The sequence below is a fragment of the Caenorhabditis remanei genome, chromosome II (assembly GCF_010183535.1).
Source record: "Caenorhabditis remanei strain PX506 chromosome II, whole genome shotgun sequence".
In the NCBI taxonomy this organism is placed as follows: domain Eukaryota; kingdom Metazoa; phylum Nematoda; class Chromadorea; order Rhabditida; family Rhabditidae; genus Caenorhabditis; species Caenorhabditis remanei.
Genome location: NC_071329.1, coordinates 6,563,674 through 6,591,536, shown reverse-complemented (window position 1 = coordinate 6,591,536; position 27,863 = coordinate 6,563,674). Strand labels below are relative to the sequence as shown.

The 27,863-nt window shown below is 39.1% G+C and overlaps 5 protein-coding genes across 5 annotated transcripts; 2 read left to right on the top strand and 3 right to left on the bottom strand.

Annotated features, from left to right (window-relative positions):
• Nucleotides 1–5,588: 5,588 nt before the first annotated feature.
• Nucleotides 5,589–9,364, top strand: GCK72_004887 (uncharacterized protein; the record flags this gene model as incomplete). Its single annotated transcript, XM_053724933.1, has 8 exons — nt 5,589–5,742; nt 5,786–5,853; nt 6,387–6,585; nt 6,636–6,851; nt 7,219–7,554; nt 8,209–8,427; nt 8,480–8,686; nt 9,171–9,364. The coding sequence occupies 8 exons, from the start codon at nt 5,589–5,591 to the stop codon at nt 9,362–9,364; spliced, it is 1,593 nt and encodes a 530-aa protein (XP_053589127.1).
• Nucleotides 9,365–9,562: 198 nt separating this feature from the next.
• GCK72_004886 (uncharacterized protein) lies at nt 9,563–15,045 on the bottom strand (the record flags this gene model as incomplete). Its single annotated transcript, XM_003116760.2, has 6 exons — nt 9,563–9,709; nt 10,609–11,258; nt 13,112–13,419; nt 13,467–13,811; nt 14,457–14,652; nt 14,889–15,045. The coding sequence occupies 6 exons, from the start codon at nt 15,043–15,045 to the stop codon at nt 9,563–9,565; spliced, it is 1,803 nt and encodes a 600-aa protein (XP_003116808.2).
• Nucleotides 15,046–15,566: 521 nt separating this feature from the next.
• Nucleotides 15,567–18,991, bottom strand: GCK72_004885 (uncharacterized protein; the record flags this gene model as incomplete). Its single annotated transcript, XM_003116856.2, has 8 exons — nt 15,567–15,707; nt 16,534–16,887; nt 16,965–17,071; nt 17,120–17,194; nt 17,348–17,624; nt 17,673–17,770; nt 17,825–17,956; nt 18,727–18,991. 8 exons carry the CDS (start codon nt 18,989–18,991, stop codon nt 15,567–15,569), a joined length of 1,449 nt encoding a protein of 482 aa, XP_003116904.2.
• A 1,616-nt stretch (nt 18,992–20,607) lies between these two features.
• GCK72_004884 (uncharacterized protein) lies at nt 20,608–21,178 on the bottom strand (the record flags this gene model as incomplete). Its single annotated transcript, XM_053724932.1, has 2 exons — nt 20,608–20,664; nt 21,020–21,178. The coding sequence occupies 2 exons, from the start codon at nt 21,176–21,178 to the stop codon at nt 20,608–20,610; spliced, it is 216 nt and encodes a 71-aa protein (XP_053589126.1).
• A 1,522-nt stretch (nt 21,179–22,700) lies between these two features.
• Nucleotides 22,701–27,338, top strand: GCK72_004883 (uncharacterized protein; the record flags this gene model as incomplete). Its single annotated transcript, XM_003116900.2, has 13 exons — nt 22,701–22,800; nt 22,868–23,052; nt 23,223–23,570; nt 23,621–23,851; nt 24,433–24,522; nt 24,576–24,800; nt 25,338–25,576; nt 25,623–25,710; nt 26,288–26,453; nt 26,505–26,574; nt 26,623–26,737; nt 27,035–27,155; nt 27,205–27,338. The coding sequence occupies 13 exons, from the start codon at nt 22,701–22,703 to the stop codon at nt 27,336–27,338; spliced, it is 2,112 nt and encodes a 703-aa protein (XP_003116948.2).
• Nucleotides 27,339–27,863: the final 525 nt, after the last annotated feature.

Genomic DNA, 27,863 nt, shown 5'->3' with positions numbered 1-27,863 from the left:
ACCTGCTGACTTTGCGCCAAAAATTACCAGAATGTCTTGTCCACAGTTTTTTAAAACCCCTTTTTCCATTCTTTTTTACTGAAACTGTTCTCATACACTCTAGTTCATCCCTCACATTCCAGTTATCATAAAACTACAGTATCCCTAACCTTCTTATCATTTATTAACACAAAAACAGCTGACAAGATGTAATCCTCCCCCCTCTCCCCAGTTATCAATACCATCACAAAAACCAATAAAAACGAACACACACATATCCTTAATTCCTCCTCTCTACAAATGGTCACACATAATAAAAAGCCTATTTTCCACTTGACTGATAAACACCTCCTCTTTCCTCTTTTAATTCTCATAAATATCCATATATAGATAGAGAGAGGGGGATGAACTTCTTGCAAAACCATTCTCCCCCGTTCAACTGGTTTCTATTTTGGACACAGAGAGAATAGTCTGGAACATTTATCCTTTTTTATTCTCTTTTTTCTCTTCTTGTGTGATCCTTTCATTTTTCGGATTTCCTGTTCCGGAATGAATTCTGAATTTCGAAAGAAAACTTTCCACTCGAGACCTCTACACAAATATTTACTTTTTCCAAGAATTAGGATAAACTGTTTGGATATTCTGAGAGTTGGGGGACTCGTCTGTTTGTGTGTCTGTATGTCCGGATGTCCTCTTGGGTCAAATATCCAAGCTGTTGGGTCCAGGAACTATGAAAATATTGCTCTGTTTGTGTATCCAGATGTCCAAATGTCCAAATTTCAAAAGATATTCTGAAATGTTCTGTCTGTAAATCGTTTGTATGTCCAAATATCCTTTCAGGGTGTCCGGATATCTGTATGTTCACATATCCAATTTTTTATATTTCTAAGTTTCCAGATATCCAATTATTGTACTTTTCTTAAATTTCTCAATTTTCTGAGTCCCCAGAAATCACAGTTTCAACTTATCTAAAATCCAGATATTCCAAAAATTGCAGTTATCCAAAACGCGCCGAACGCGCACCAGTCATTATAAAAATCTTACACTTCAATGTTCTGTTACAAAACCATTTTATGATTTCTGATACCTGAAACCCTTCTTTTCAAAATAAAAAAGTACTTTGGCTGGCGCACCGTTGACGCTAATTTTCGTTCTGATTCCTTGTCTCTTATTTCAACATTCAACTGGCGCGCTTTGGTGCTTTTTTCTTGTAATTGCATAACTTTCCGCTAAGATTGTCTAGGCTGGGGCGCGTTTGGCGCGAGAACAGCCGGGATTTCGAACTTCAGTCTGGTGCGCCTGAGGCGCATTCTGGCTTTTTGGTTTCTCATTGGCACTCAATTTCATTCACTATCGCCCCCGCTATGAACAGCTTTTTGTAAAACTGGCGCACCTTTGCCGCTTCTTCCCATTTGGCAACTTAGTTCGCCGTCCTGTGTCTCGGCTAAAAGCATGTCCGAACCGGTCGAAAAGACCTTAGTTTTTTCTCCTTTTTTCAATCGGGAAAGCGTTTCGGCCAATCTGCCTGTTGTCCTCTTCTCCTCCTACCTCATTTGAATTGCTTCTTCTTCTTCTCATCTCACTTTTTCTCCTTTTCATCTGAATCTGCTTCTCCTTCTTTTTTCCACACCGCCTTCCAGCCTAATGATGACCGTAAAACATACCGTTTTAGTTGAAGAGAGAGAGAGGGGAGTCTTAACTACAAGGATTTCCGAGTCGTAAAAATTGTACGGTATTTTGGAAAGTGGGAGGATGATGAGATTGGTATTTATAAGGGCTGGACTGTTGATGAAAGTTTTTTTGATTCGTACGATATGCTCAGCTTATTTTCAAAAGTGATGATCTATAAGCTCGGCACAGTTTTTGCAACTGCGCTCCACCGAAATGCCCTTGAAAAATGTCGCTTTATCTCTGAGTCTCTCAATTTCGCACACAATTTTCTCCGGTTTCGGTAGAGCGCGCTTGTAACTCAGGCAACTCAATATCAATCTAATTAGACGCGGCATCAGTTAGATTAGCTTGAATGTTGGCATGATTAGATTAATGCCGCGTCTAATTAGATTGATGAGCAATCTTGTAAGATTAATGCGCCGTCTCATTAGATTAGGGTGAAATCTTGTGTAACTTGTGATAAAATTTGAAAATTCTTTAGGTAAAAAAAGAAATAGTAAATTTATTCAAATAAAAAACAAGAGTTTTTACAATCGAAATGTATAGAAAATAATATAGAAAATAATACAGAAAATTAAAATCAGAAATTAGTCGAAAATCCATTGCAATGAAAGTGGAAAAAGTCCTCGTTGTTCTCTGCCCCGCTGCTGTCCATTGTCGTCCACTCAGCGAATTTTGCTGTAAAATGAACGAAATTACCAAAAAACTGTTTGATTTCGGAACTCACAAAATACTTTTTTTCGAAGCTTGTGTAGAGAGCGCTGATGTTGAAGAAGTAGACGATTATACCTGAGCAATGAACTAATATTCACGGCTAATTGAAAGCGAAACAATTTGCTTACCAAAGAATTTATTCATGATTTCATCGCAGTGTTGACTTTTCTTCCAAACCAAATGGAAGTTGTGGAAGACTGAAGACGACAATTGAAGACTTGAAGAGCCATAGAAATCGAAAAATACAATTTTTAATAATTGAAAATCGTGAAAAAGTCGATAAAACCGCAAACGAAATTAGTTCGCAACGATTTCAGACTTTCGATACATAAATAGAGAATTAAAACTTAGAAAAAAACATTAAAACAAAAATTGAAAGAAATTTTGCGCGTTTTGTACTGACTTATTCTTGGATCCATGGCGCGAACGAAGTTTGCGCAAGCAAAATCCACTAATCTAATTAGATTGAGATTAGATTGATGCGGTTGTAGGATTAGATTAATATTGAGTTGCCTGAGAAGAAACGTGCCGTACTAATAACTTTACATTTCTGATGGTTTCTAGATACTGTTTTTATATCCTTGTGGCCTAGAAGCCCAGTAATTGTTTTTTTTGTTGTTTGAAATTTCTGCTGAAAATTTTAGAAAAATTTTCAGCAGAAGAAAAAAAATTAGTTAACAAAACGAGAGATTTTTGGTTTTTTTTTCTGAAATTGTTTCTAATTTTGTACACAAAAACTGCTTTTTGGGGATCTTTCCTTAAAATACTTACAGTTTTCATACAAATTCAAGATTTTTGCCTCCGAAAAATTCAGACGGTTTTCTGGAATTTTTCGGTTTTTTTCGGTCAAAAATTTTCGAAAAAAAGTGTTTCTGAATATTTTTTTCGCACAGTGCTAGTCCGGATATCTGTATGTTACGTTTTTCGAAAAAATCGAGGGTTTTCATGTCTATCTGTGTGTCTGTGATGTCCGGATGTCCAACTTTCTGATTTCTGCTTCCTTTTCCACGCAATCTCGATTAAACACGGGCCTAAAAACTAAATAGCAAATCTTAACTTTCGGACATTGATTTTCCGCTCTGTCTGTTTTTCCGAGTGTCCTGATGTCTTCTCCACCCGAAAAAAAATATTACAGCAACAACAGTATTTTCAAATTTCACCTGACCACTTCAAAAAACGTTTCCCCAATCATTTTTTCCAGACAAACAAAAACATATTAGTCTCTACCGTCACAAGTTTCCCCCTTTTTTTTCATTATTTCCTTCTGAAAAATCACACAAAACTACCGTAACCCTCTCTCTCTCTCGAGAAAAATGACCATTCCGTTCACATTCCAACAATTTCCCCCCACTCATTACTCTTCTCTCACCAGTCATATGTTTCTGTTTCTTTTTTCGGCACCAAAGTGTTTCCGGCGGCAAAAAATTCAAAAAAAAAGAGAAAAAGTGTGAAACAAGGGGATACTAAAATATAATAAATGTCCGTGTAACCTACACTTGATTCAGATAAAAAAAAGAAATGGACAACGCCCTTTTTCACTCGAAAAATAGTAACATAAAAAGGGGAAAAGTTAAGGGAAAGTGATATATTTCCCATTAATATTTTATTGTCGTTCTGGCGTGCCTTTGGCGTTTTTGTTTTTGATAGAATTGTATCCATTAAGAAAAGTCTGGCGTTCTTTTGACGCTTCGAAGTTGGTTTTCAACTTATCTCTTATTAGCGTAAGAAGCGTGCCGTGCTAATGCAATTGTACTCTTACCGTACCCTATTATAGTTTTCTAAGTGCGGACACCTGAATATCCTGCCGGACAGAGAAAAATGCATTTTGGACATCTGGATAGACAGAAATTCGCACAGACAACACGCTGACCTACAAGAACTCGGAAAGGACGTTCCGATGCACACTTTTCAAATCTAAACGCGTCAGAGGCGCGCCAGATAGGTAGAGAGTTTTTGTTATGAGTTTTTGAATTTGGGCATCTCGGCATCTAGACAGACAGCCATCTGAATAGGCAGACATTCTTACAGACATCAGGATAACCTCACTGGAGACATCCCGACAAACAGAAATATTACGGTTCTTAAAATTGGACATCTGTTTCCTGTTTTAAAATCGAAACATCTTGAACCAAACACACTGAAACCGAGAAGTGGACATCCGGACACACAGACCCCGGGACAGATCGCCTTCCAGTCAACTATATGTCCTACTTCACAGATTTCCGTGAGAATTATCACTTTCTCTGAAAGTTACCAATCTGAGACTTTCTCCTCACCTCATTTCCACTTTCATTTCCCATCCAAACATTTACATATGCATCCCCCCCCCAAACTGACTGACTGATTATCCACTATAATCACCCTCATTTCCCTTTTCCCCTTTTCCTTATAGTTTTTCTCACTTTTCTCACTAGTTTTCATTTCGTTTTGCCTAATTCGGTTGCGTAATCTCTCTCTCTCTCTGTGTTGAGAGGAGTTCAAGTTTTACTCCCCCCTTCCCTCCCACACATAAACTGCCCGTACTTTCCGTCTCATTAGGCCTCTTTTAGGAATCAAAGAGAAGTGATGGCCATTTCGGATGACACTTTCTCTACCTGTGCGTTTGTGTTCTTTTCATTTTCTATTCCGTGATTTAGCACGTAAACTGATAAATTTTGACATTCCGTCACGGCGTTGAGTTTTATTTCAAGTGCTTTTAATTTGTAATGAGAATGTAGATCAAACCTGGATCTTTATTTTTGTAGTTGACAACTTTTTGATATCTCTCCGAGCTCTTGAGATATGAGTCTTTGAAGACAGGTACCTGAGGCAGTGAGAGAGAGAGGGAGGACGCAGAGAAGCTAGAGTGTCTGACTTCTCTGCGTCTCTCCTCTTGTTTCATATTTGAAACTTTCAAAGAAATCATAACGTTCTTGATGATAGAATCCTCAGACTATTGGGTAGAGAAGAGACGCAGAGAAACCAGACACTCTAGCTTCTCTGCGTCTCTCTCGCTTCGTTTCTAGTACCTGTCTTTGAACGCTTGTATCTCAAAATCTAAAAGAGCTATCAAAAAGTTGTCAACTACAAAATTAAAGATCAAGACTTTTCTAATTGTTAAATATAAATTCAAAATCTTATTGTTACTTTCGAACCTTGTTATACAACTTCAAAGTTTTACCTTTTTACCATTCTGTCGTTCACTTGTATTCCTTATTATCCTTCCCATTTATATCATTTTCTAGATGTCTTCTTCCGTTTTTCTCCTCCTCATGGCTATCATTCCGACTGCCCATTCCGGAGTCCTTTTGACCTACCCACAAGCCCGATTCCCGCCACTCGACTACCTTCCGGATGACCTGACGATGCCACCATGTGGGGTGCCGAAACCAACGAAACGTAATATTCAAGCTCATAATGAAAACTGAGAACATATTTTCAGCATTCTACACAACATTCCATATTGGTAGTGAGTATAATGTGTCATGGATCACACCGGCTTCGACGAATGTGAGTTTTCCATGGGAGACTTTAACCACTAGTACTGGTGCTCCAGTTTGCCTGATCTTTTTGAACTTACATTCATTGTATGGATCAAACCTAGAACTCTATTTTTGCAGTTGACAACTTTTTTCTAACTGTTTCAGCTTTTGAGATAAGCGTCTTTAAAGTCAGATACCTGGAACTGGGAGAGAAAGAGAGCGCAGAGAAATTAGAGTGTCTGATTTCTCTGCGTCTCTTCATTTAACTTTTTGTTTTTACAATCTGACACCTTCCAGGTTTTCATAGAGTATGGTTGGAAGAGAGAAACAGAGAAGTGAGACAGTCTAGCTTCTCTGCACCCTCTTCCTCTCTCATTTCCAGGTACCTGATTTTAAAGGCGCATATCTCAAAAACGAGAAGAGCTAGAGGAAAGTTGTCAACTACAAAAACGAAGATCTAGATTTTTTCTATATGATGTATATAAATTTGAAACACTAAAACATTAACTAAACATGTGACAGGCTCTTGAAGCCAGCCTGTTCTCATAACTTTGTTTCCAGAGCACCTACCGTATCCGTCTCGTGGATTCAGATGGTCTCACCGTCGAGCAACTACCCGGAGTCATCACCGAAACAGAGACCTTCCAACTAATAAAACTCCGTTCCCCATGTGAACAATGTATGTTGCTCATTGAGCAAGTCATGCAAAATGGAAAAGTATTCCGCTCGTGTGCCGATGTGAATGTCGTCAGGACAAGTGGTAACCTTCTATTTTTCTTATTTCCGATAATTTATTTCTTTGATTTTCAGTCCAAGCAAACGAGCAATGCAGTCAACGTGGCAGTCTGATGAATGCGACGTGTCAATGTGAGAGTGGATTCACGGGGAATCAGTGTCAGTATTTCTCTCAATGCGAGACAAATGACGACTGTTTGAACGGTGGAATTTGTGGAGATCAGCCAGATTCATTGATTAAAAAACGCTGTTTCTGTTCGTATGGATTCTTCGGTCAACGATGTGATCAGAGTGAGTTTGTCTGTGTGTCTGTTTGTCTAGATGTCCAGATGGATCAGAGTTTTTTACTATAATCTAAGGGCATTGCATATCTGTTTGTGTGTTTGAATTTCCGTATGTCCAAAATCGAAAAATTGTTTTTCGAACTATGAATCAGGCTAAAACACGGAATTTTCATTATCATTTTGGCTAAATTTTTGAAATTTTCCAAATTTTCCAAAAAAAAAAGCTTACTTATCTGTTTATCTGGATGTCCACCAAGTCGAAATTCTGAACAACAGTCTTTCATTCACAGTTGTCCCGCCCCATTTCAACGAATTTGGATGTCTGTCACACTTCCAGACATCCGGATGTCCCTCTCATTTTCCCATTTTTCCAGAATTCAATTCCCAAAACGACCACTGCTTCGCCTACGACGAGCCAGTTGCAGCGGACCTTCCAATGTATGGAATGTTCAATCCGAGATGCTACCAACGACACGATCTCTCAGCCAACGATCGCATCTATTCGAGACGTGTCGATAATGAAGTCGAAGTTATTCTAGATTTCGAAACGAAGAATTGGTTATCGCTGGGATGGAGACCAACTGAATTGAGTACTTCGTGTCGGCTGTTCCCAATTTTGGAGGATACGAGAGGACGGATTAGTGAGATGGATCAAGTGGCGAGGAGGGAGTTTGTAGCAAAGCCCGTCATGCCGAAGAATAATGGATTTAGTGAGTTTTTGCTATTGGGAAACTTGGAAAGAAACCGTTTTTTTGTTGAAAAATTTCCAACTTTGACAGCGGTTTACAGTGTGAAAATTGGTTCCGATGATACAACTTTTATATGAAAAATGCAGATCCAGTCTGGATCTTCATTTTTGCAGTTGACAACTTTTTTCTATCTGCTGTGGTTCTTGAGATATGCGTCTTTTAAGACAGGACCCTGGGACGGCGAGAGAGAAAGAGAGCGCAGAGAAGCTAGACTGTCTGACTTCTCTGCGTCTCCTCACTTAACATCTTGTTTTTACAATTTTATGACACCTTCCAGGCTTTCATAGAGTATGGTTAGAAAGGAGACGCAAAGAAATCATTCACTCTAGTTTCTCTGCCCTCTCTCTCTCTCTCTCTCTCTCTCTCTCTCTCTCTCTCTCTCTCTTTCAGCCTCACACTCGGCTACTCGTTTTTAAAGGCGTATATCTCAAAAACTAGAAAAGCTAGAAAAAAGTTGTCAACTACAAAAATGAATATCTAGTTTTGATCTATATATTGAACAAAAATTTCAAAACTGTGAGAATATTCTTGATACCGTGACGGGGTGTCAAACTTTTCACTGTAATGCTAACAAAGTCATCTACAGTAACCCCTACCGTACCCTCCCATTTCCAGCGGAACTCGGTCTAAAATCCTCTCTCCACCCGATGGATTGTGTCGACATCATAATGGCTTCCGTCCGAAACGGCCGTCTCTTCATCTCTGACTTCTATTCCCGTGACCGTTCGACACCTCTCGAAGATTATTGGTATGACGGTGAAATGAGTCTCTCCGCGGCTTACGGTACCCAACAAGACGGGCGGTCCGTCGTGATGTTCAGGAGAGAGTTGAGAGGTATCTGATATAGAAGGGGGCGGAGCTTCATTAAGAGAAATGAAAATTTCAGAATTCGAGCCAACCGACCACCCATTGGGTCCCAATGAGATTTTGATAGTTTGGTCGAAGGGTGATAGTGAAATGGGAAGTAATTTCCAAGGAACGAATCGAGGAGTCGAGAAACTTCGACTGGCAGAAGTGGTGAATGTCACTTTCGAGCAGCCTTCGATTTCAGCGACAAATGAGTTGGCATTCGGAGTGAAAAATGTCGTTCATGGTAGGTCAAATACATACAGTAACGGTCAAAAAGTTATTGACCTTTTTCAGTTGAAATTGTCCAACTTTGATAGTGTGTCGTAGTAATTCTGATTGTCACACCTAGTAGATTTTTAATGAATTATACAGACCAAGAGTAGAACTTCATTCTTGTAGTTGGCAATTTTTTGTACGGGCACTCCCTAGCAATTTACATATCGACAAAGTGATTTCTTCCTCAAATCGACCAATTTAATTGCGATTTTTGAGCTGTCGTCGTAAAATGATCGTAACTCTCTAGGGAGTGTCCGTACAAAAAAGTTGTCAACTACAAAAATGGAGCTCTACTTTTGTTCTGTATAATTAATTAAACAGCTACATGATAGGACAATCAGTATTACCATGACAACTCTCAAAGTTGAACAATTTCAACTAAAAACGATCAAAGTTCGTATACTTTTGAACGGTACTGTATCTATAGGACTACTGCATCTTCCTTATTTCAGACCGCCTGGAACCAATGACCGTCTCCACCTTAACCACCCGTGAGACCCCATCAACCACCGCCCATCCGATGCATCATATCCCAACTCCTGAACCTACTTCGACTCCAGAATCTACCTCAACTGAATCTGATAACTCGTCGTCCTCAATTTTCAGTCTCTTCCTAGTTATCCTTGTTGTTATCTATCAATTATAGTTATCTGATTAATTAATCCTGTTCATCCCACCACTAAATACCGGTATTCAATTCCCTCCTAATTATTTCTGTAAATACTCTATAGCTATCAGTTCTCAGAGTTAGATTATCTTTTTTCTCAATTTCATTATTAAAAAGAATCAAATCAATAAAAACAAATAAATAATTCTCTATAATTAAATAACAAGTAATCTCTCTCTAATTATGCTTCCAAACTTTCGCATCAGATGCTGGAAGTAATTGTTTCTTGTGTTTTATCAAGTCAGCCGCTCTCTCCGCCATCATTATCACTGGGGCATTCAGGTTTCCACTGACGATTGAGGGCATCACACTGGCGTCGACGATCTGGAATATGACAAGGGGATTCAGGAATTCGAAATCAGGATTCAGACTTAGAATCTGGAACAAAAAATTCAGAATTCAGGAATACGATAATTATGGACTCAGATTACAAAATTCAGTTTTCAATTGTTTCGGAACCCAAAATCTCAAATTTTTGAAGGTTGAAAGCATTTTGACACAGTTTTTGGATGGCTGGCGCACCTTTGGAGCGTTTTCATAAGTTTGATCGATTTTAAGCCGTATTTTGCTTTCTTTTTTCAATGATATTGAAACCCAAAATGTTTAATTCTTGAAGGTTAAGAGGATTTTAAGCGGATTTCTCTCCGTTTTCCGCAATTTTTTGGAAGGCTGGCGCGTCTTCGGAGCGTTTTCTAATGATTTTCAATAGGTTCGGGTCATTTTTCACGAAATTTCCCTTATTTTTTCAAGGAAAAATCGTCCATTTTCAGAAATTTCAGCTGTTTCAGATCAATTTCTTGATAAAAGAAACTAGAATCTGAAGTTCGAGGATTAGAAATCAGAATCCTGAAACATCTTTCAAAAAACAGAATCTTAAGATTTCAAAAACAGGGGCTAGAAGCTAGAATTTGAAATCCTAAACTCAGAATGTCAGAATCGGGATTTTCTACACAAAAATTCGGAACAAACTGTAATTTTTAAGACGAAACCGAAAACTTAGATATCAGAATTCTGAATTCTGACTCAGATTCCAGAGCTCAGAATCTCATTTTCTGGGAAAAAGAAACTAGAATCCAGATTTCGACAATTAGAAATCAGAATCTATGGATCAGGTTGTCAGAATCAGACATTCTGAATTTAGAAGTCTGGATCCTGGAATCTGGATTCTGAACGTAGAACTCAAGATTCTGAATTCAAAATCTAGAATTCTTTTTCCTTCTCACCTTCAAATTCTCCGTCCCATAAACTCCCATAGTCTCCGGATTCACCACAGCCATCTTATCACTCTCCGATCCCATTTTACAAGTACAAGACGGGTGATATGCCGACGCGGCCTTCTCCTTCACAAATCGGTCAATATCAGCATCGGATTGACATTTCTCCCCAGGCGCCAACTCTTTTCCTCTGAATTCGTCGAACGCTTTCGATGCGAATAGTTCCCGAGACAGACGGATACATCTTCTGAATTCTCTCCAATCGGCGTCTTCATTCATATAATTTGGATTGATTATCGGAGCACGACGTGGATCTTTCGCTTGGAGCATTATGTATCCTTTCGATTGTGAACGCATCGGACCAACATGAACTTGATATCCATGACACGTTCCATTCGTCCTTCCATCGTCATGCACTGTCGACGGCAAGAAATGAAATTGGATATCCGGATGACTGACATTCTCATCGGATCTCGCGAATCCACCAGTTTCTAAATGAGACGATGCACCGAGTCCAGTTCGATTCGTGAACCATTCCACACCGATTTTCACCATATTATGTGGGAATTTCCAAGAACTTTTATTGTATAGAGTCACTGGTTTTAGGGATTCTTGTTGGACATAGATTTCCAGATGATCTTGAAGGTTTTGACCGACTCCTGGAAAAAAGGAAAATGAGGTGGAGGGGTGAAAATAGGTTTGTCTGTGTGTCTGTGTGTCCAGCATTCATATTTCCAGATGTTAGTCGGTATGAAAATCTGTGTATCTGTTTCAGGGCTGTGCGAAATTTTTTTCGTTTTTTTTTCGGTATTTGAAAATTCCTGCAGAAGTTTTCAAAAATTAATTAACAAAATAGTGATTTCTAGATTTTTCCTGAAAATTTTCTAATTTTGTAACCAAAAACAGGTTTCTGGGAGTCTGTCCATGAAATACTTACAGGTTTCATACAAATTCAAGATTTTTGTCTCCGAAAATATCTTTTTTTTCAGAATTTTTTGGTGATTTTGGTTTTAGTAAGTTAGAATCACAACTGTACCAACCATTTTCAGAGAATAATTGAGAATTTGGAAAATTATTACATTCAATTTCTAAACGATCGGAATATTGAAGTTTTTCGCCAAATAATCCGGAGGTGTGTAATTCTGAACGTCTCTTTTTATATCTGTTCGCCTGTCTGTGTTTCGGTTTGTCCAGATGTCCGAGCATCTGTCTATCAGGATTTTCCAGAGAATTTTAATTGGAAAAAATGTATGTAAAAATATATTTCTGGGCCAAAAATCGCTGGAAAAACATATGATAATTCTTATTTTCGATATCATTTTTAACATACTTGTCACGGGCCGGGCCGGGCCGGGCCGGGCCCTCAGAATGACCCCCCATTCCCGTTCTTGGGGGGCGATCATGGACTGTCGAAAGTTCATGATCACCCCCCGCTCTGTTATAACCCCCCACCATGGAATCATACCCCAAACCTGTGGGATGGGGGGTGATACCATAACGTGGGGGGTCCTTCCGGAGTGGGGGGCGATTGTGGAAATATACCTCCACTATCTTCCACTATCACCCCCAATGAAGTTCACAATTGCCCCCCTACTTGTACGGTATATTATCTCCCCCCATGGGGGGCAATCATGGAATCACTATCAGAGTGGGGGAGGAAAGTGGAAGTACTATATGTTTCCACAATTGCCCCCGCCCGGTTCGAGTAAAGACTGGATCTTTGAACCTAAGCCTAAGATCTAGAAGAATCCTAAGCCTAAGATTTAGAAGAAGCCTAAGCCTAAGATCTAGAAGAAGCCTAAGCCTAAGATTTAGAAAAAAAACCTAAGCCTAAGATCTAGAAGAAGCCTAAGCCTAAGATTTGGAAAAAAAAACCTAAGCCTGAGATTAAGAGAAAAACTAATTGATGAGCCTGAAAATGTGGGGGAGGAATGTGGAACTACTCCAAGTTTCCACAATCACCCCCCATAGAGTTCACAATTGCCCCCCTATTTTTACATGGGGGCAATTATGGAATCCTTATCAGAGTGGGGGAGGAATGTGGAACTAGTCCATATATCCATAATCACCCCCAATAGAGTTCACACATGACCCTTACTTACCCCTAATGGTCCCTACTTGCCTCTATAACCATCCTGGAGTCTTCGATAAGTCGAAATAAATAAGAAATCCTAATAAAAACGAACTGCTACTACGAACTCGAGGGACACGCGGTGCATTGAAAGGTCACGAATTTTTAAAACTGAATCGATAATGAAAGGAAAATGGGGGGCCATTCCCTACCGTGCAAGTGGGGGGCAATTGTGATAGAGGTGGGGGGGGGGGGGGGGGTGAAAGTGAACGTACACCAAAAAATCTTCCGGCCCGGCCCGTGATTTGACAAGTATGATTTTTAAATCCTTCTTTTTTAATGTTTTCCTCAATTATCCTATTTCTGTACGTTTCGATGTTCATATTTCGGTCTGTCTCCCTCTGTCTGTCTGTACTTCTGTCTATCCGGATGTCTCCTTACCCGGCAAATCAGCGACCAACGGTATCTCATGACTTCTCAAGTGTTCCGCAGGTCCGACTCCACTCAACATCAGAATCTGCGGCGTATTGATTGCTCCACCAGCCAAAATCACGTCTCCCTGACAGTAAATCTTCTCTCGGCTATATGAATCAATGGAATCGGTGCCAACGAAATTCAATTTTCGGATAAATTCAATGCCAATGGCTCGTGATTTATCAAAAAGGACTCGGGTGCACGTGATTCCAGATGATGTGATGAGATTGGGTCGGTTGCGGATTGGATGTACGTACGCTTTGGATGCGGACCATCTGGAAATATGAAATTAGGGAATAAGCCCCGCCCCCTTCCCACCTACCTTTCCCCATTATGAATTGTCATATCCATAGTCGAAATGCCCTCTTGTCTCTCTCCATTCATATCCTCTGTGAATCCCAATGGATGCTCCTTTCCAGTTTTCAGCCATGCCTTATGCAACACATTCTCTGCGTCTCCTTTCTTCACAAACAACGGTCCCTTCGTTCCACGATACGGATCACTGTCTCCAGTGGCATGAGAGTATGTTTCAGCTTTTTTGAAATACGGAAGACAATTCGAGTAATTCCATCCGGTTGCACCTTCCTCTTGGGCCCAACGATCGTAGTCGAGGGCGTGGCCACGGACATAACACATCGCGTTGAGTGTCGAACTTCCGCCCCATACTCTGGAAATGAAAGACTTCGTTATGTTAGTGACAATCAGGGATGTGCGGAACGGAAATCGGAAATTCCGAAATTTCCGAATTTTATTTTCGGAAATTCCGGAAATTTCGGAAACTCAGTTTTTCACATAAATAGTCAGCTTGTCAGCAAAATCGGGGCCCCCGGACTGAAGACCCGGATAAATTGGCGCCAAAGTTCAAAATTCAAATTTTTTGAAATTTTTCAGCAAAAAACTGATGAAAAATTGAAGAAATTTCTGAAAAAAGAGTTCATTTTTTGAAGCCGGACGTTCGGGCCGGACAGAGCCTTGAAAATTTTCTACCGGACCTTGACAAAAGCTTTTTTGCAAAAGTATAGTTTTTCAATTTTTTCCAATAGTCAAAATCAATAAATACGCAGTAGAAAATTCTATAAATTCTGACACAGATGTGATGTTTCGGCACCGTTACCGTTGGTTTTGCAGCACTTTCTTTTGATTCCGCACAAATTCACAAAAAAATTTGAAATTTCGGAAATTTTGGAACCAAAGTTTTTCCGAAAAATTTCTGAGAAATCGGAAATTTTCAGACGAAAAAAGTTCCGAAAATTGTCGGAAACTTCGGAATTTCAGAATATCCGCTCCGCACGGATGTCTACCCATTCCCTACCTGCCTCTCGGCCAATAAAACGTTCGATTCCCCAAATTCTTCTGTGCAGTTGTATGATAATGCCAATTGTACGTCTCCGAACACAAATTATACATCAATGCGGCCGGCATATGAATTCTCCAATCCCATTTATGATCAATCGGACCCGCTTCGATGAGAAGAACTCGGTTTGATGGGTCTTCTGTTAGGCGATTGGCTGAAAAAACACGCCTGTAACCAAACAAAATGAGTGGAGATTTTTTGACAGATTTTTGTTCTTAAAACGCCAAAAAGCGCAATTTTCAAGTGTTTTCGCTAAAAACTGCTGAAAAATAGTGTCAAAATTTCAATTTCTAAACATAAAATTTATGCGAAATGGCGAGATTTGTACAGATTAACAAAATTTTACCAGTTTCAACTGTAAAATCTGAAATTTTCTTTCAAATTCCTCACCCAAAACACATCCGGCACTTCCAGCTCCCACAATGATATGTGTCGGTTTATTTTCCTGAATATCCGCTGAAAAAGTGCCCTCTTTCATCGAATCTCTCCAATTGAAACATCGCTTCGTCGTTTTGTGTAGAGATCGTGCCACGTGGTTTTGAAGCATTTCAATGAGTTGAAAATGAGAGAAAGTTGATTAGAATAGGAAGGAACTGGAAAAATGTGTGCTGATTTTCTGAAAAAGAGAAAATATAAAAATAAATTTTGTGAAAATTTCGAGAATCTAAAACCTCTACTAAGAAAAACTAAATAAATGAATAAATGAAAAATTGATTATTTTGACAGAAACTCGCTAGGATTTTCATGAAAAGGGCGCATGTATCACAGAGAAAAAGGCACGTACAATTCGAAAAGAAAGCACAAAACATTGAAAAAGGTGAGGGGAAGGAAGGGCAATAAGGACACTTGAGAATAGATTGAAACTGGGGACTTGAATCTTTTTTAGATTAAGAAATTGAGTTTTAAAATTCAAAAATCCGAATCTCTTTCAAAAAAAAACTCGAATAAAAATTAGAAGAATTTCTATACATCGGGTGTGGGTGCGGAAATAAAGTTGTTGTTTGTACACTAAACCGGTTGCAAAGATACATTAATTGATAAAGAGAAAAAGGAAATAAATATTATATTCTAGGCAGTCGACGAGAAAACACAAATATTATCTCGTGTCGATGAAACTGTTACTGATTTCGTTTCAACGACTTCTCCATCAAGAACAACATATGATCCATCGCTCAGCACATCCAATTTCATTGAAGATACTTCGACGCGCTGAAATTTTGAAAAATTGAATAAAACGGGGGGAATTTCAGTGAAAAAAAGGAAAATCTGGGATTTCTGGAATGAATTTCGAAAGCGCACGGTCTCCCACACTGCGAAAAAGAACTGCAAGAAACGTGAAGCCGATTTTTTCACATTTTAATTCAATTCTTTTACTTTTTTTGCACTGAAAATCCAGTATTTTTAGGTTTTCAGACGTCGCAATGAATGAAAAAAGGGTCCCATCCATCAGAATTGTCGAAAATTATATTTTCTATCTTATGAGCCAAAAACTGGGAATTTTGGTGAGAAATTGACTTTTTCGATACAGAAAAAACCGATTTTGAGAAAAATGAGATTTTCAGCCATTTCAGTCAATATTTATTTTTCTGAAAATTTTAACAGTTTCAGAGCTTCTTCAAGTACATTATGTGCAATTTTCGTTTGAAACAGTTTTCTGCCAAAAAAAGTTATACTCACTTTTCCGAAAATCGGTTTTTTCTGTATCAAAAAAGCCAATTTCTGACCAAAATTCACGTTTTTTGGCTCATTAGATACATAATTAAACTTTACACAATTCTGATGGATGGGACACTTTTTTCACCCATCACGACGTCTGAAAACCTGGAAAAACTGCATATTCAGTGCAAAAAAAGTAAAAGAATTGAATTAAAATGGGATAAAATCGTCTTCACGTTTCTTGAAGTTCTTTTTCGCTCTGGGAGACCGTGAGCTGTGAGTGTTTTTTCAGGGAAAAAAGGAAAAAAAGGGAGTTTCTGGAATGAATTTCGAAGGCGGAAAAGAGAAGTATGTCGCGCCTTTGACGCTTTATTTTTACCTTAACAAACGGCAAATCGAGATGAGTCTCATGCTCAATCGCCAACAAATACTTTGCAATATCCACTCTTGTTCCAATATCTTTCCACAGAATATACGATAAATGAATTCGATTATCTTCTAGTTTAGCACTTGGAGCGAATGGACCATCGGAAGCGATATGAGATAAAGTGACAGCGTACATATTCACAAATTCATCTTCAATCACTACTTCTTCGCCTTCTTCGTCTTCTGAAGTCGTGTCATCTGAATCGTGTAGTGTCCACGTGTTTTTCGGTTTTGATTCTAGTTTTTCGTCTTCTGATTCGGTGGAAGTCAAGTGGGGAACAGTGAGTGGGGGAGTAGAGTCGTCGATCTAGAAGAGTTCAACATTTTCAGAGCAACAATTGATCAATTTCTAGTCATTTTATATTGAATAATCTAATTTCTTACCCTTTGCTGCGTAGTTTTGTCATAAACATTGAACACATTCGACGACGGTTTAAATCCTTTCGGTTTGTACAACCGATAAGATAGACGACCTTTGTAGGATCGGATATCTGTAAAAATCATATTGGGGATTGAGTTACTTGAATTTTATATTTTACTGAAACTGCGGATGGCACCCATCACAGTGAACCGGTGTCCTCCGAGCGATTTTCTCCACTTCTCGCTTTCGATGTCTGGAAAAATGATTTTCGTGAAGAATAGGATCAGTTTTGGGAAATCTGGTCTACAACCCTTTCATGATGACAACTGGGAAAAAAACATAGAAAATGACGAGTTTTTTTGTCAAAATTGTAAGCTAAACCGCTCAAAAAACAGAAAACCCTCACCAATATCAGCCATAAGTCCCCAACCGATCGACAAAAACGCAGCGTACGTCGTATTTTCAGTTTGCACCTTATACAACGCAACTGACTCTGCTTTTGCGACTGGTGACGTGGCAATCTCCAACGCTCTGTCCATTACTGACTTTTCGTTCATTTTTGTGCCGTATTTTGATAAAACTGAACACAAAAGACCGTTTCCAGAACCACTCGGCACTATTCCGATAGGAAGATGCGGGAATATCCTGAAAGCATCTTCGCGGCAGAGGATTCCGTTTAGTGCCTGCAAATTTAGACTTTATTTGATATATAGCAGAAAAATTCTTCTCACCTCGAAAACTAATCCATCACCGGAAAGAATTAGAACACCATTGAACTTTCCAAGATCTGATTTTGTCATCAACACATTTCGGGCATGATTCGGACCGGCTGAAATACATTATTTTTATTATTTATTATTCAAATTATTCAAATAAAACTCACTAGTAACGACGACTTCATATCGAATCAAATTCCTGTCCAATTTCGGGCCAACTGTATGCGCAAAAGTCTCCAAACTTTTGCCTTTTCCACTGTGTGGATTGATGAAAACTAGCAGATTTCCTCGACATTGTTCTGAACTTTCTTGTTAAAAAAGACAATTTTTGTTTGTTTTATCGAACAATCGGGGAAATTTGGGCTAACCTTCCATTTTTTGAAGGTTTTTTCGTGATAATTCGTTACTTTTCGTGTTTTTCTGTGATTTTTTGACGCAGAATCGGTGGGTGGGGATGTTACAACTATCGATTTTTTGTTTATTACGACGGGCGGTCTCGATGACCGATCGTTGACCACATAATCGGCCATTTCCGGGGGATTAAACTAGTTTATAAGTTTATTTTTTGGTATTTCAATTATTTGGGGGGATTTGTTTCAACGATTTTCAGGCGAAAATGTTTGTTTTTTGGATGGAAATCCCGTTTTTTCAGGGAATAAATTTAAAAATTATTTTGGAATTCTTTCAGCTTATTGTAGAAAAGCATCATAATTTACGACAAATGCACTCAAAACTGTAGATATGACGCAATAACGCAGACATGAGCTGGCAATTTTTTTGAGATTAAAACTGATTTTTCAAAGAAAAAACTTAATTTCTGGTTTGGAAATGCATTAAAATTCGGAAATTCGTTCTTTATAAAATCTCTGAAGTTAAGTCGGTTGCAAAATGTCATAAATTATGTCGAAAAATGAAACTTCTTTCTTCAAAATTAACTTGTTTCAAATAATACCATTTATGCGTACAGGAAAATGTGTTTCATTGAATTTTAGCCAGATTAAAGCAGTTCTTTTTCCAAATATATATAGTTTAAAAAACTTTTGCCATCTAATAAAAAAAACTCACGAACCTTTCGGCGGCGGCTGTCTGCTCAATATCACACTGGTCAACTGCTCATTCTCCTCGGCATCCGATCTGCAGCAGCAGCAAATTTTTGCGCCCATTTGTTGCTGGTCGTGGCAGATGGAGCACTTCTTGTTCGTTGATGACGATGTCGACGAGCCCTGCATACTCCGAATTGTTAGCTTTCGGTTGATAGTTAGACTGAAGATGGTTAGTAGCGACGAGTAGCATTTCGTGTAGTTTTCATAAATAGTTAACACTATTATGAACATTTTTCAGGGGGAATATTGGGTGAGTTCGAGGGAGAGTGGGTAGGTGAGTAGGTTAGAGGGAAGAGTGGTTAGAGAAGAAGAGGGACGTGTACTTGTATTATTTACATTGTTCTTGTGCATTTCTTATAAGTAATAGTGTTAGTTATTGATAAAACATTTTATATTTCAAGTTGGAAAGCGCATTGAAAATGGAAATTTCTACATTACCTTCACACGAGTAGAAATGAGAAAAATTGGAAAATGACTTTTCAGAAAATTCAAATCTTGAAAAGGACCTTTCAAGACGTTTTAAACCGAAATGCCGGTTTAACAAAGAATTTCCGCTGTCTGTCCCGGTCGATAATGTGTTGCTATGGAGCACTCTCACTATAGCACACTACACATTTTCTATGCTTGTTTGCTCAGTCAAACAACAGAAAGTTCGGTGACAACAGGGTTACAAAAATCAGTACACTTTACAAGATTCGAAAATCAAAAGATATTGTCACGTGGAATTGGCAGAATGACAAAAAAACAGTGAATTCGTTAGGCGGGAAGAGGTAGACAATTAGGAATAGACAAGGTGGGAAGAAGGAAGAATGGGAAAAGGGCAACAAAACCAGTCTCTTTAGGAAGAAAGAGAGGGGATTGAGAATAGGCAGATGGTTAATTGTCGAGTGTTTGTAGTTTTTTGATTGAGGAATAGAATTGAGTATGAAGTGAAGAAATTAGTGATAAGGAATAGGAATTGTGTTGATTCCGGGAAAAAAGGAAATTTGGTTGCAAGTTTCTCGTAGGTTTGAAAATGGAATGTAGATAGGATAGTGGACGCGGAAAGAAAAGAGCAAACATACTTTTAAAAGAGTATAGTCGGAGTATAGAGCGGTACTTTGTGAGTGGTCAATGAACTGTTAGTAGAGGGATTTCAATAGGGAAACAATAACAAGGAAGTTGTTTTTATTGTGACATGAATCTGGGTGGTCGGGTCGTGAGCTTTGGGAAATGGTCTCTTTTTTTTAATTCTAGAAAGGCGCGTTCATCCAAAAAAACCCCTGAGTCTTCAGGTATACTAACGTATAAGAAATCTCAGCATGATTTCCAGATTCATTTTCTGATAGAAAATTATCTCTTTTACAAAAAAAGAAAATTAAACCGATGAACCGGAAACCCCAGACAAAATCATAAAAACGTGTTTTTGTGTTGCTCCGCATCAGTCTTTTGTCAGTTGACACTGCTCCTCCTACCTACTTATTTTTACTGATATGGTGAGAAAATAGACAGAACCTGGCCTGATCATTGAAAAGCTGTCAAAGAAAACTGAAGAATTTCAATTGTTCTTCGTGTTGCTTTGAAGCATTTTTGGTAAAATTTTTCACTGGTGTTCGAGTTTTTCCATGAGAATCTTTGAGATCGGAGATTTCGAGCTGGACAATCCGAATCTTTATGTTTATCTTTCTTTAATTAAAAATTGTAGAATCTTCAGTTGTTACTGTATTTCTTCGGGTCAGCAATTCGCTGTTTGTGTAACTGGAAAAAAGTAAATAAATAATATACAGTGCTGATATAACACATTTATTTACAAAATGTTTGGGAAAAAATAGAAAAACACAGGAAAGTATAATTGAAATGCGTTTTGATCACTTGTTGGCCTCTCGTCTCATGCGGATCCGGCGGTTTTGGAACCAAATTTTGACCTGAAATGGAAACTATAAATCGATATTCGGACTAACAATCTCAAGTATATACTCACAAGGGAACCACCTCAACACCATGCAAGCGCTTTTTTGGCTGAAACTTTCAGGAAAGGTTAAGAATTATCTGAAAAGACATTCCTGAAATTTCTGAAGATGACACTTTCAGCCCAGTTCTTAACCTATCCTGAAAGTTTCAGCCAAAGAACACTTGCATGGTGTTTAGATTCCCTTGTCAGACAGGACAGTTTTAAGGATTCCGAGATATTAGGATTGAACTTTCTTTTTAGAAAAGAGGTTTTAGGAACAAAATTAAAAACCAACATGCAGATATCCGGACACACCCCGACACACCAACCTGATATTCATCCAAACTTAGAATTCTCGCCAACCGTTCTCTCTCTTCACATCCAACATATTGACTCTGTGCGAAATACATTTCCAGAAGATACAACTGTTCAACAGTAAACGTTGTCCTCCGTCGTGGAATTCTTGTTGGATCCGGTCGGGGGGCCATTATGGAATGGTGTTAGAATGAAGGAATGAAGAATGTCCTTTTCTATGTTCCATATTTATGCCGTCAATTGTCGACCGCCCGTTTTCAAGTTTTTTTGTTTGGAAATGAATTGAAATTATAGAGGTGTCTGTATTGTATACATTACTTTTTGACATGTGGTTTATTGGGAAGAGATTTGTATTACGTTCTTTAATTATGGGACATTTCGAATGTTATTTCGATTAGATGATACGAAAGTAAAGAAGTTTGTACAAAGGAATAGACAGGAAAATATGGAGACATCCGGACTTACTGAGAGACATACATACATTGTCAGGATACTGCTGGTAAACATGAAACCGGCGATTGGAATTCCAGCAGTTTGAACTATACAGTTTGCAGACATCTGGTCACACAGACTTATAAACAGACGTATAGTCAGAGAGATAAGTAACGAATATTAAACTACATGTCTAGCTAGATAGACTCAAGGAAACACCGGCAGACCTAGAAGGTTCGGCAGATTTGCGCGAGCACAACAAGACATCCGGACATACAGACGAATAATTGAACACACATCACATAGATATTCGGAACAATTGGGGATTGATTACTGTACAGTTGAACTAGGTGGATAGCCATGTATACCAATGAAACCAAAGTGAGACATTCGGACTAACAGGCAGACAAACAGACGGATGTTTAGACATCCGGAGACTACGACTGACAAACGGAAAGACAGTCACATACGGTACTACCGGAAACATGTCTTGTCGCGTCGCCAATTAACTAATTATTCAAAATTTCGAATTTCTCCAGTTTTGTAGTTATCAAACTTTTGTACAAGTTATCTCTAGGTAGGTACAAGTCTTCGATGTTACGGAACCTGTTTTTCCATAGTTACAGAAATTCAAGCACCCAACAATTCAATCTATCTGTGATGAGCTTCATAGAAAAGTGGTAAGCTGCAAAAATCGAAATATAGACCTTATTTAATGAAAATTTAGACTTATAAGAGTAATATAAACTCAACTTCCATAAACTTTTGAACAGCCGGACACACAGACGGACTCCGCCAATTCCATCTATAATTACACAACACCGGAATCAATATACACCATTTCTCTCCCCCCGTTTTCCTTCTTATCTCCCGTAACCCATCTCCCTGATAAGACAACGTTTTTTGTATGTCTGCGTGTCTTTTCTCTATGGTATGATGTAGGGGGGGAAGGGAGAGTATCAATCAATTGATGAAAATGGTCACGACTACATTGGGGCCACCAATTTATTTATATATTTTTTGAAAATAGTAGCTGTTTGAGTTTGAAAATTAATCTAGATTTTAGAATAGTCTGTAGACCTCTCTGCATCATGGATCGGTTTAAGTCCGGGTTTCTGTACATCCGGTTTCTCAAAACCACGCATTTATGTTTTTCAATGTGTCGGTAGATCCAGATGTCTATTTTTGTTTTAGTTTCATGATTTTGTCTGTACCACTCCTGATTATCCGGATGCCCTAATCTCCTATTTTTTTCCAGAAACAATGAAGGGAGTTGTCGAAGGACAATGTGGGCAACAAAATGCCCTTGTCGGTTTGGCCAACACATTCGGAACCTCCAATCAACGAGTTGGTCCGAGTAATGGTGAGCATTTTTGTCAAAAATTTTACTAGAATCTCGTAAGAGATGGCCTACTAATACAGTTTTCTAGCTGCCTCATCCCTCCTCCCCTCATCTTCACTCGGCGAGCAAATGGCCAATGAGTTCTTGCGACAGAAGGCGAACACGATGGCTCCAACGAGTTTCAGCATGAAGTCAATGCAAAATAATCTGCCACAAGCGTCCGGCTCGTCTAGTATGGCTGGAAATTGGGCACAAGAGTTTCAGCCAAGACAGGTGAGAGGATAAAAACATAAATAGGGATACAACAAGATATCCAGACAACCGGACATACAGACAGAAAACTGAAAATGTGCGTCCAGAAAAGATTCTAGCTTTTTCCAACTCAGAAATCCGGACACCCAGACACACTTATGCATCCTCTATATATTTCCTCCCATTTCCAGAACCAACTAGCCTCCCAATGGACGCAACAATTCACTTCCGGACAAACATCCCAGGGTCTTGAATCAGCTTGGCGCCAAGCGATGCCCCTCACGTCTTCCACGTCTTCAACAGCTCCTCAGGATTCTTCGATGTGGTCATCTGAATACCTGGATACTATCGACACATCTCTCCAACAGTCATCTGGGAGCAGCGCATGGGCTGATGACTTTTTGAATCAACAGGATAATGCAGGAATGGAAAACACGTGGAAAGATAGCACACAGATGTTTGAGAATAGATGGGAGGAGATCAAAAGGGAAATGGAGAAGGAGGAGACTATGCAGAATCCAGCCAACTATATTTATCAGGTACATCCTTGGGTCTGAGAAACAACTCATAAGCCAGCAATCATTTTCAGGAGTCTAACCCCTACCTATCCTCATCTGATGCCCTTTTGGAAGGTGACATGTTAATGAGAAGTGGAGATATTGGGAATGCGATGCTGGCCTATGAAGCAGCAGTGCAGAAGGATCCACAAGATGCGAGGGCTTGGTGTAAGCTGGGATTGGCTCATGCGGAGAATGAGAAGGATCAGCTGGCTATGCAGGCGTTTAATAAGTGTCTGCAGATTGATGCGGGGAATAAGGAGGTAAGTATAGAAAGGCTTGACAAAATTACAATTGTCCTTTGTCCTCTACATTTAACATTTTGGTTTGTTGGAGCTCAAGTAGCTTTCAGTTACAAATACGCTCTATCGAACATAGGAGTAGATCACATTGATTTGACTGTTTACAAAAGAGCGCTGTATATTGCATACTTGCAAACCGGGCCGACACGTAACTCGTTTTAAACTCAATATTATGAGCTGAAAACATCCGGAAATGTGGATCTCAGCGAGTTCTATGTATATCAGTGACCTACTACGGGTCAGATGACTATTCGTTAATGTGCCGCAGGTCGGGCTCGAATGGCTTTTTTGATCGTTTCAGCATTTTTGACACTTTTTCCCGGCCCGCGGTACATTAACGAATAGACATCCAGCCCGTTGTAAGTTCTGAATATAGAACTTGCTGAGATCTACATTTTGGTATATTTTTCAGCTCATAATATTGCGTTTTAAGCGAGTTAAGCGCCACCTCGGTTTGTAAGTATGTGAATCAATACCTCTTTACCTATCCCAGTAATTTCAATTTTTCAAAAGTACATTCATTCATCGAAAAATTATTCCAGGCACTCCTCGCACTATCCGTGTCCCAAGCTAACGAAGGAATGGAGAACGAAGCCCTGCATCAACTAGACAAATGGATGTCTTCTTATTTGGTAAGCTAGCTTATCGGAGCTTTTAAAGTTATTACTCCACTCACTTATTCCAGGGCTCCAACACCACTCAGGTCACTACGACCCCTCCGATGTACTCATCTTTTCTCGATAACGAAACATTCAATCGAGTAGAAGCCCGATTCCTCGACGCCGCTCGTCAACAGGGAGCTACTCCTGATCCGGATCTACAGAATGCACTCGGTGTTCTCTATAATTTGAATAGGAATTTCGCGAGGGCAGTCGATTCGTTGAAACTTGCGATCTCAAGGAATCCAGGGGTATGTACTGCTTCCGTCGTAAAGATTCTAAATCTGATTTTCACTTTTTCTGACAAACGAAGTCTTTGGAGACGCGGCTTCTAAACGATCTATAAATTTGTTCTAAGTACTTTCGACTACGGAGAGTCCAATTCCGCCATCAAAACCGGTTCAATGTCTCTGCGAGTCGAGTTATAAGCTCTCAAACTTTTCTTATGGATATGCTTTTTACATGGAATTCCAAATCGGCCTGTAGTATACGCAAGATGTTTTTATTTTTCAACGTACAAGCACATGGGGAACCACTGGGGAACGAATATGGAACCTTGCGGTGATATATATGCGGCCGATTTAGAATTTCATGTGAAAAAGCTTAACCATATGATAAGTTTGAGAGCTCATAACTCGGCTCGAAGAGAGACAGATTTTGATGGCAGAAATAGACTCCCCTTAGTCAAAAGTATCTATGACCAAATTTATAGACCGTTTGAAAACTGTATCTCCAAAGACTTCTCTTGTAAGAAAAACAGTCTAGTAATTACTCATACCGTATTTCAGGACGCCCGTCTCTGGAACCGTCTTGGCGCCACTATGGCTAATGGAGACCGCACTGCCGAGGCTATCTCTGCCTATAGAGAAGCATTGAAACTCTATCCAACTTACGTCAGAGCCAGATACAATTTGGGAATCTCTTGTATGCAATTGTCATCTTATGACGAGGCATTGAAACACTTCTTGTCTGCACTGGAGTTGCAAAAAGGAGGGAATGAGGCGTCGAGTATTTGGAGTACTATGAGGTAAGCATAGTCAGAATTATTGCTAACATTTATTTGTACCATTCAGATCGGCTGCTATCCGAACTTCCAATGTTCCTGAATCCCTACTTCGAGCTGTGGAGACAAGGGATCTGGCAGCTGTAAAGGCTTCGTTAGTATAAATTATTATTGTTAATTTGTTAAATGAATTATTTTTCGTCTTTCGATTCGTCTAAATTTTTTAACAGCTTTTACAATAATTCGGTGATGACGCCACTACGATGATCCGGTTTTTTAATGACTCATATTCTTGGAGGTCTCAGAGAAAAAGAGACAATTGATAAGTATAGTGATTCCGACAATTTGACCGATATATTGAATTCTCTTCGAAGAAAATCATGACCACCCAAACTGTTCCTGCGTTTTTATTATTAGTACTCACTATTTTTGTGGAGATAAGTTACAGTGCAGATATTGACTTTGTAAGTTTTTCGATTTATAAAACTACATGAATGTATTATTTTTTCAACAACTTTACTAATAAGTCGAAGTAAAATTCGGAAATTACCGTAAACCCTGAATTAGAAGGGGAGGCCTTCATAGCCTCTGCACAGTAACCCTTTTATGGACTCATAATACAGTATTTACGGAATTTGGTGTCGATTTAAGTTTGACGTATATTTACGAGATTTTTTGGGTCGATTTACGGCGCTTCCTGTATTGATTTAGCAAATCGAGTTCCACCTTTTTCAGGCCCTAATCTGCGACAAAGGTTACCGAGTGTCCTCCATCAAGCGCGCTAAGACAGCTTACAGCTTGTTGGGCAGTCTTACTGTAGAATGTGAGCAGATTGCTCTCGGAGAGTCAACGAATTGTGCTCCACAACAGAGTGTCCCAAAGTGTACAGGATTGTTAGAGGGTTTGTGGTGGAACGTTATATCATTTGAGTGAAATATTTTGATTGTTTTAGGCTGCACCGGTAACACATGGCTAGGAGGGTTCCATGTGTATCTGTTGGAGAACACCACTCAAGCTGCGGTGTAAGTTTTAAAAATATCAGTATTCCGCAATCATTTTCAAAATTTCAGTCTCGATCCAGTATGCTGTTCATCTCCATCTGTTCAGATAGATTCTGGATCTTGTATCAATGATCAGTTGAATACTGGAACACATGATTTCTCACATTCAATCGTTGCTGATTTGGTAAGTGAAACATTTAGAGATGAATATCGGGACAAACAAACATACCAAGAAAACTCGTAAAGTAAAGAAATCATTAACTGGGCATCTAAAGACATATCCTTACTTAAAGATTACCTTTCAAAACACAAGTCATCAGATTCAAGCAATTCCCAATACCCGACACTTGTTATCTTTGAAGTGTGAAGACCAGTAGTCCTAGATTTTTGAGTTTTCATATTGGACACACATGCAAACAGACAGATATACTTCAGAACTGCACTAAAGTTCACAGATTCTTCTAAAACCGCTTTTTTCCAGGTCTACCGTGGCTGGCAATGCTGGCATCAATACGATCGCAAACGAACTCTCGTAGACCTTCTGTGGAAAACTGAGATTTGTCCGTTCTCCTCATCCGATTTTCCAGTAATCACTAGAAAGAGTAGGTCAAACTTGTTCGGGTACCACTTAAAGTTACGATTTTGTTTCAGCCGATTGTGAAGAATGTTCTTGTGAATGTGGTATCGAACAATGCTCGAATGGAGCCAGTCCAGTCAGAGTGATTCACAAGAAGCTTCTGTTGCCATGTGCTTGTGATTGTACATGCACTTTTAAGTGTTTGTAGGTGTTCATTTGATAATTATTGATTGATTTTTGATAATAAATTATTTCCTGAAAAATCAGTCCAGCTCTTGACGGACAAAACATAGGTTCCAGAGTCTTTTTCTCAACCAGACGAAGCTGTCAGGTATACAATACTCTAAGGGAAAAACATAGGTTCATAAGTCTTTTCTCAGCCAGCCGAAGCCATCAGGTACACAGAAATCTGGGGGATGAGGTTTCAGAGTCTTTTTCTCAACCAGACGAAGCTGTCAGGTATAAAGTGCTCTAAGGGAAAAACATAGGTTCATAAGTCTTTTCTCAGCCAGCCGAAGCCATCAGGTACACAGAAATCTGGGGGATGAGGTTTCAGAGTCTTTTTCTCAACCAGACGAATCTGTCAGGTATAAAGTGCTCTAAGGGAAAAACATAGGTTCATAAGTCTTTTCTCAGCCAGCCGAAGCCATCAGGTACACAGAAATCTGGGGGATGAGGTTTCAGAGTCTTTTTCTCAACCAGACGAAGCTGTCAGGTATACAATACTCTAAGG